Raw genomic sequence first — 8,148 nt, 5'->3', positions numbered from 1 at the left:
TGCAATAATCACAGCCCAAAAATTGAGTATAGTAAAAACATATTTAAATGAATTAAATTTATGTTACACTAATTTTCATTCCTTTCTCTTAGTCGCCTTCCCTTTCAAAAGCATAAAGCAAAAGTACTTGCAAAACGACTGTGAGGATTAAAAACAATTATCTGTAGGAATTTGTCTCAAACGATACAATAAGAAAACGAGAATAAACGCATGAACTGTAAATTGGCCGTTCCTTCTTCTCACCCGGCACCCTACACAACTCCTGTAATCCTTCTCCACAGCGACGACGCGCTCCCGCGTGCTCGCGGGGCTGCGGGAGCGAAGCGGTGCCCAGCACTCGATCGCCGATTGGATCCCAGCTGTGGTTAATCTCTGCCCTGATAATGGACTCGCGGTGGGCCGACGAGCACCTCGACGAGCACCTGTGCGCTGGCCACCCCGACTGTTGTTGACGTCGCCGTCGCTCGTTCACACCTCAACTCAAGCATGGCGGGCTGCATCGCGTTCACCGCGCTCGCCACGCTCCTGGTATTGGCGACGGCCAATTCTCACCTCGTCGCCGGGAAGGGCGCCGGGTAAGTCGCGACAACAAGTGGTTCACGCTGCATACGTGGTGCTGCGCCTCCTGGCACGGCACGGCACGCCCAGGAGCACACCATAAACTTGCTACTTGACACATGCAATCAAAGCGTCCGTATAGGTTGTGTATGACCGTCAGTCGAACTCTCTGCCTTTGACGCAGAGGTCCGACACGTCCAGCAGGGTAAATCGCACCCCACTTAGTAAATTAAGCAAAGTTTCGAAAATACATCCAATCTTTTGGACGCAAATTAACGCACTTGACTGTCACATCCACACCGCGTGAACGTACTTTCAAGTCTTCTGAGGCTGTCAGAAATCGGTCCACAAAATCTTCTCTGACGGTTCTGATTTGAGTTCACAGGAATTAAGTCTACTGAAACAATAGCACTACATTGAAAGTTGGTCCTCGTCAAGGCGGATATGACGGGGACGGGAGTGGTGGCACAAGCGCTGTGTGGAATAATACTCGAACACATTATTTATCGAGTAAGACCCCCTGAAAAATTGCCCTCACTCCTACTCAAAGATACCGTGTCGGTAGCCTATTGGTCCCTGTCTTAGCGGATATAATGGAAAAGGGAGTAAGAGCGTAGGAGCTGTGTAATAGTGATGACTAAATACTCCAATTCGAGTTTCCTTAAATCAGGCGGTGTCATATGCATATAAGTCTTACTTTCATAGAGGGAAAGACACAAGGTTTTATGGGTCGTTTTTACAAAGCTTCACATGACTTCGAAGTACGTCCCCAGTCTAGACGTGACAAACGCATGCGTTAATTTACGTCCAAATAATTGGAGCTAATTTTATGGACGTCTTTCATCAAGGTGCGATTTTTTAAATATATTTTTATGTAATTCCTGTGACCGTGTCAGTTCCGACCAAACTTTGACCCCGCCCGTCTGGGTTTACAGGGTCCTGCACGATGGAGCCCCCAACGGCCATTTGTCAGAGGAGCACGTCGTACTGATGTGTAAGTTCTTGTTCTGGGAGCTAGTGATGGAGAATATCCCCCCCCCCCCCCCCTTCAAGGCCCACCCCGCCTATTCCCGCACTCGCTCCCATGACGCGGGTGTAGAGTGGCACGTTTCCACGATACTAGATAAAAATTTGGGCGAGGTAAGGGGGATCAATGCAATTATATTGGTGGCGGTACCGTCGCGGGTCGCGGGGCCACGCTTGCTTATCGACTTCCTAATTAATACGGACCGGAAAGCGGCGTGTCGTAACGTTGAGAGGCCTGCCCGCGTTATGGCGTTATGTAACGCGATGAGATGAGTTAAATTTAGAGCGTCGTTATAATCATTTCCGAATATTGCGGCGTTATACCATTGACTGGGGGTCTGCCGAAGAGCAGCACTGAAATAGCCTCATTATCCTCGAGTACGCTGCCGAAATTGTGTATATGTGTTCCTCACACACACAAACACACACACACACACACACACACACACGGATACTCACACATTCACACAAACACACGCCTCCCCTCTCCCTCCCTCTGTCGGTCTGTCAGTCTCTCTATCTCCCTCTCTCTCTCTCTCTCTCTCTCTCTCTCTCTCTCTCTCTCTCTCTCTCTCTCTCTCTCAACACATACGCACACACACGTTAAGGACCGTGTGAATAACCGCCGGATGTGTTGGCACAGTGGTGTCAGGAATTGCAGGGTTCAATGGAGCACTTCGATTGACAATCCGCGAAACGAGGTGAGGCGACTTGACGTCCACCCCCCCCCCCCCAGCCTTTTCTTATTTTCTTCGAACTGCCCATGCCCGCGGGGATGACTCAGGCCGCGTTACTTGTCACCCCTGACGTCAGCGTCTTGTGCGTATCCGCCGGGGTGCGCACGGGAGCAGAGCATGGCGTCGAACCCGCGACACTGAGTGGGTGAGGGTGCGTGATGTCTTCGCTGTCGTTGCAGTGAGCCAGGACGGCGCACACACCAAGCTGGAGCAGTGGCTGGAGGACGCGGTGTACCTATTCAGGGACAAGATGAACAAGAGTCAGCCCGATCTCGGCCTGCCCGTGCTGGACCCCTTCTCCCTCCAGTCCGACAAGCCCATCGTAGTGGACAACAAGGCGGCGCACCTCGACGTCACCTCGTACAGCGTGCTGGCCAAGAGCCTCTCCTCGCTCGAGGTCCAGGACCTGAGCCTGTACCTGATGGAGCGAACGGGCGTGGTGGACGTCTCTTTGAAAGAGTTCACCGCCGACTTTGGCGTGGTGGTGGGGGAGGGCAGCTGGGTCAGCCCGCTCAAGATTCCCCTTCGCGACCACCTTAAAATCAGGTACCACAGGGTGGTCCGCAGACCCCTTCCTCTATTTTGCTGATGCTGTACGGGATGCAGGCGTGCGGACGGGTTGTATACTCGCACAACGGGCGACGATAGACAAGCCCGCCCGCACGCCTGCATGCGGTACAGTATAAGCAAAAGAAAGGAAGGAGTCTGTAGACCACCCTGTATCATGACAGCATTGTATTAATCGTACATTTAGATCGGAAATTCGTGGAAATAAAAGCCAATGTTCCAAGTTTGAAGGATCATATTTGTCATGCAAATAATAATAATTATTATTTCATTTTTAACTTTGATGTTTTCCAGCTTTTCTTCCCCGCATATTTCAATTCGCACCCGCACTAAAATCACGTTAAGCGACGCCAAGCTGCACGTGGTATCGGCTCGGATCAAACTGGACCTCGGGGACTGGAAGGTAATTCATCGCAAGCGAGCGAAGGCGCGTAGAGTCGACTGCAGATCTCACGATATCAAACGATACCTCATCTCTGTCCTCTGTTTCTCCAGTTTGCGATCACGCACGAGGGCGAAGGAACCTCGGAGCACAACCCAGGCCTCGACGAGCTGCTGTCTGACTTGGTGCGGGACTTGGCGCCGTCCCTCATCGAGGCATGGATGCCTGTCCTCGAGAAGTACGTCACCGCGCTGCTGGACGAGAAGCTCCAGAAGGTCCAGATCAGCGACCTGATTCCGCACGACTAGACGCGGATGCATTATGCTATGCGTCCACACCCCTAAACCTACATCCAATAAACCAGCGTCTCTTTTCATTTTGCTGTGACCCCCTTTGCAATCCTTTCAAAAGTCGGGCGCGCGGGCGCCCGTTCCTTGGAACCAGGCAGGCAGGCGAGGCAGGCAGCTGCCGCCCGGCACGTTTCTTGGAGCCGGAGGGCTGCCGCACTCTTCTCAGAGCCGGGGGCTGCCGCCGAGACGGAGACGTACAGTCGCGACCGACGACCGCCAAATTCAGCAGCTGCATGGCGAAAACGCGGCTCAGCGGTGATAACCCCCGGTATCAATGCAAGGCATGCGCGGGGGCGCTGCTGGTTGGGAGCGAGGGCCGTGCGAAACAGAATCGTATTGTGCCCTGACCATGAGGACGGTGGCGTTCGCGGTGGTCTGCCTCACGGCCTGCTTGCTGTGGACGGAGGGGAGGCCAGCGGCCAACGCACCCTCGAGCGGGCAGCGGGAGCTGACCACCCTCGACTCGGCGGAGAACGAGGTGCTGCCCCGTGTCGCCGGTGGTCCCGACCTCGCCGCTCGTGCTCTCGAGCCCCGGGCGCGCCTGCCGCTCACGCGGGGCAGCTGGGACTGGGTGCGCTGGCCTCTGGCCTACACGACGACGGAGTACTCGTCGGCGGTGCGACCGCTGGCCAGGAGGCGCGGCTGTCTCAGTCAGCAGGGCCACGTGGGCGCGCGGGCCTCGAGCTCCGAGCAGCCGGACCAGGGTGACGTCGACGGCGAGGAACACGGTGGGCCCGAGCGCGCCCCCTGGAGTGCCTACTGGACGCCGCGCGAGCAGGAGGCGGCAGCCGAGGTGCTCCCCGTGCATCGGGGCTCCAGCATGGGAGGGAAGGTCCTCTACAAGGGCGTTGCTGCTCCGAGGAGCGCCGTCGATCCCTCCCCAATGAAGTTCTCTCTTTCGATGCCAACTGCAGCTGCCGAAAGTGTTGCCGTCAACCCGATTGGGGGTCCCGATGTCGAAAACGTGCTTCAGTAGCAGTTTCACTTTTGTTAAGGTTTACCAAAAATAAACCGTATGAAACAAAACGAGGTGTAAGTTTATTCTTTGTTCCTTCCATCTCGTCAATCATCATACCGATTTCGGAAGAAAGAAGTAGACTTATAGTTAACTAAATAATTTGTGATATTTTTAAAAGTTAACGTCAGATTCATTAATGACTTTTCCCCTATATGAATGTAAACGATACTAATCGAATTTTCAGTTGAATGAGTAGAGGCAAACTGAGTTGTCCACGCGAGCGGTTTCCCCCGCCCCCGCTATGCATGGTTCCGACAGACGAGCTTCGAAGTGACTGTGACACACCTAGCTGCCGTGTGGCCTGGTCGATCCACAAGCGACTCCCACGCCAGCTGCCGTGGCCGCTGCAGCTGCGCGGCGCGGTTGGGCCGGAAGGCAGCGCAGCTGCACCGCGCTCCGCCGTCGTCCCCGTCCATTGCAGCTGCGATGACCTCAACAGGGCCGACTCCAGGGCGTGGCGGGCCGCGGTGGCGGGGGTACACCTGTGCTGTGTGGCGCCAAAGTGCGGCGCAGCCGGGACGTCCCTCCCCACATGGAGCACGGCCCGGCCCAGCCCGCGGCTGCCGCGGCCCCGTCCCGCCGCGCTGCGCCCGCGTCGGCCCGCGCTGCACCCACACCGTGCCCGCGCGCCCGCCTCGCGCTCGCCTCGCGCCTAGAGAAACGCTAGCGTCGCCGCGCCGCCGAGCCAGCACAGCGTGGGCGTGCAGCATTATCATTTCTGTGGAAATCGCAGTATTTCACGTCCGCAGCATTGCCGATGGTCGAATCAGAAATGGAGAGGGAGGCAGAGACAGATGAGACAGGTAGAAGAGAGTGAATTTAAATTCACGCATTTCTGCTTACCCTTTCACAAAGAAGACGGAGACACCGTCAAAACGATTGACTATAAGTCACATTTTTAGAGTCTTAATTCTGTTGGGAATAACCTTCTCTTTCTTTCGTGCTTTTTTGGCATTTCATTTATTCTTATCATTAGCATAAATAATTTATTTACATCGACATATCTTACAACGCGTCTCCCCACTCAATGTACAATCTCGTTCTGCTACGGCCCCGCCATGCGGCGCGCGGCGCCTCGTCCCTCTCCCGATGTTGGACGGATCGCTCTGACTCTCGGCCGGGCCTCCGGACCGGCAGCCCCCGGCCGGACCTGCCGCGCAGCGCAAGACGGAGAACCCAGGGTCCTGGGCCCCTGCCTCGCTCGCGGTGACCTGAACGGGCGAGGGTCCCGCAGCAAGGACGTCCTGGGCTGAACGCTGAACTGACCACGTCAGCGCGTGTCCACGACAAGCTGCCTACGGCCTCGCTCGACTCCCTCAACGACACCCAGACGCCCTTCGTTGCGCACGTCATGTGGCCACCAGGACCACCCTCCTCTTCCTCCTGCTGCCCGTGGCCGGTGTGGCGACCGGGGCGGCGGCCTCGGGCTTCGGCGCAGGGGCGGCCGTTGAGGTCGCCGGGGCGGGAACGGTGGGAGTGGCAGCGGCCCCGTCCACCGGGGCGAGGGAGGGTGCTGATGCGGGGGTGGGGGCGGGGGTGGAGGTGGGCAGTGCGGCGGCCGCGGCCCCCACGCCCCCCACGGACAGCGGCAGCGCCGGGGGCTGGGGCTGGTCGCAGGAGTTGGTGGTGCACGCCGCCCGCCCGTTATCCAGACACCAGCACGAGTTGCAATCCTCCTCCCAGGTGGAGCCAGACTTGCAGGATCGTTCTTTAACCACTGCAAGAAAAAGGGAACATAGTTAGTCTCGCCTTTATGACACGGCAGAGTGGGTTACCCCCAGCGATCAGAACGGCAAACCCGACGGCCACCGGCTGGCATTTACCTACCTGTGTTCTGTGGCGGCAGGGCCACGGAGGGCGGCGCCTGAGTTGTGTTGGACGCGTCGAGTGCAGCTGGCGACGCGGTGGTGCCGTCGACAGCTGCAGCTGGTACATCAGTGGTATCAACTGCGCCAGCTCCAGCTGGTGCAGCAGTGGTCTCCGCTGGGATAGCTGTGGTGGTGTCAGTGGTCACGACGGGCGCCACAGTGGGGACAGCGACAGGGGCGGCGGTGGTCTCCACAGCGGCGGCAGTGGGTTCCCCGACAGGCGCAGCGGCCGTGGCCGGTGCAGGTGCTGCACCAGCTGCCGGGTCGCTATCGGCGTCCCGGCGCCGCCTCACCATCTGGGCCCGCGCCAGGTCGTTCGAGACCAACTGGATAAAGGGAGACAAAGACAGTCAGCAGGAATCCGGGGCGTATCCCTCAACGCGCGCCTCCTGCCGAGCGCCCCTCTGATACTCACCTCACCGTTGAGGCACAACCCCGAGTCTCGGCACCTGATCGCCTTTCTGTTGCAATTACACTTGACGCATCCGCCTTGCTCCAGCCAGGACGAGCCTATCTGGCACGGCCACCCTGGAACATCGAGAATGTGGTCCGGATCACCGTCCGTGGGAACCGCTCCCCTCGTGGGGGAGTGAGAGAGAGATAGTAATTGAGAGCAAAAGCAAAGAACAACACGACGAGCGCCCCGGCCCGCCGAGCGGACAAACACAGCCAACGTGCGTGTCGCCAGTCGGACAACACCCCAGTGCGAAACGACTGTCGAAACGATACATCGTACCGACGTCAATTGTTTTGACGTCGCCCTGGCATAACCATGGTAAAATTTCAATTATGGTAATACATGGTAGTCCGTGGTCTCTCATGGTTTATTGCTGATTGACCATAGTATTATGGTGATCAATGTATGGTAATCAATGATAACCATGAAACAACAAGGTTAACAGTTGGGAAAACTAACAGAATCCATCTTAAAGTTACCATGATGTTATGGTTCCTAGTGAACAAGATAACATGGTTATTTAAGCCTGGGGTCGTCGCTCTGCGACACGGAGCTTTGAGAGCGCGGGGTGGGTAGGCAACCCAGCGCAGCAGTACTGCGCATTCGGCCGGTGTCGAGCCACTGCACCGGCGTCCCGGCTCTGCGATGGGACCAGCAGGACCCGGCAGCACCTACCGGAGGGGTCCGCCACCCTGCCGTGGCCAGACCGGTAGTTCAGCATGCCCGGCCGCTGCGGTGGCCCGATGGTGGGGTCGTTGTTGGGGTCCAGGTGCCAGGCCTCGTACGGCATCCCCGTGCACGCCATGTTGGTGCAGCCCATGACCTCGTGGTTCAGGCACCAGCACCAGTTGCAGCCGTCCCAGAAGCGGCCGTTGGACTTGCATTCGTTCGCCGCGGCGAAACCTGCGGATGGAAAGGGTTGGGATCAGGGAAATGACACATGACATTCAGAACAACGAGTCCATCGAGTGGGCAATTTAGTCGTATGTATCTAGTAATTTGCCAATCACTTCTTCAGACTAAACCAATACAGTAAGTTGTGAATAAATCTACAGAATTTCAATCAAACAAACATATACCGGGTGATTCAGAGAAGACGCAGGTGCGGGCGGGTTTGCCTATCCTCGACTCGGCGGGCGCACGGGTCTAGGTCTGGGGAGAGGTGAGGAGGGGACCCGTGCGCCC

General features: G+C 57.0%; 2 protein-coding genes across 2 annotated transcripts; one reads left to right on the top strand and one right to left on the bottom strand.

Moving 5' to 3' along the window:
* The first annotated feature begins 388 nt into the window (after window positions 1-388).
* LOC113217793 (uncharacterized) lies at window positions 389-3,646 on the top strand. The gene is made up of 5 exons (XM_026437851.2): window positions 389-575; window positions 1,494-1,552; window positions 2,501-2,867; window positions 3,183-3,291; window positions 3,384-3,646. Exons 1-5 carry the CDS (start codon window positions 487-489, stop codon window positions 3,576-3,578), a joined length of 819 nt encoding a protein of 272 aa, XP_026293636.1. The 5' UTR covers window positions 389-486; the 3' UTR covers window positions 3,579-3,646.
* Window positions 3,647-5,610: 1,964 nt separating this feature from the next.
* On the bottom strand, window positions 5,611-7,864 carry LOC113216506 (angiomotin-like; the record flags this gene model as incomplete). The annotated part of the gene is given in 4 exon segments (XM_026436253.2): window positions 5,611-6,355; window positions 6,466-6,832; window positions 6,922-7,034; window positions 7,639-7,864. Coding segments are annotated over 4 exon segments (1,074 nt in total), but the record flags the coding sequence as incomplete, so codon positions are not given.
* Between the last annotated feature and the right edge of the window lie 284 nt (window positions 7,865-8,148).

The sequence above is a fragment of the Frankliniella occidentalis genome, unplaced genomic scaffold (genome assembly GCF_000697945.3).
Source record: "Frankliniella occidentalis isolate FOCC.00 unplaced genomic scaffold, Focc_3.1 Scaffold2425, whole genome shotgun sequence".
NCBI classification, from domain to species: Eukaryota; Metazoa; Arthropoda; class Insecta; order Thysanoptera; family Thripidae; genus Frankliniella; species Frankliniella occidentalis.
The sequence above is the reverse complement of the archived record's forward strand: the minus strand, read 5'-3'. Positions and strand labels throughout refer to the sequence as shown.

Excerpts from the sequence above, each read along its gene's own strand:
- LOC113217793 (XM_026437851.2), top strand. The coding sequence starts at position 487 with ATGGCGGGCTGCATCGCGTTCACCGCGCTCGCCACGCTCCTGGTATTG. Across the intron at positions 576-1,493 it reads GTCGCCGGGAAGGGCGCCGG|GGTCCTGCACGATGGAGCCC; the intron begins GTAAGTCGCGAC and ends CTGGGTTTACAG. Across the intron at positions 1,553-2,500 it reads GGAGCACGTCGTACTGATGT|TGAGCCAGGACGGCGCACAC; the intron begins GTAAGTTCTTGT and ends CTGTCGTTGCAG.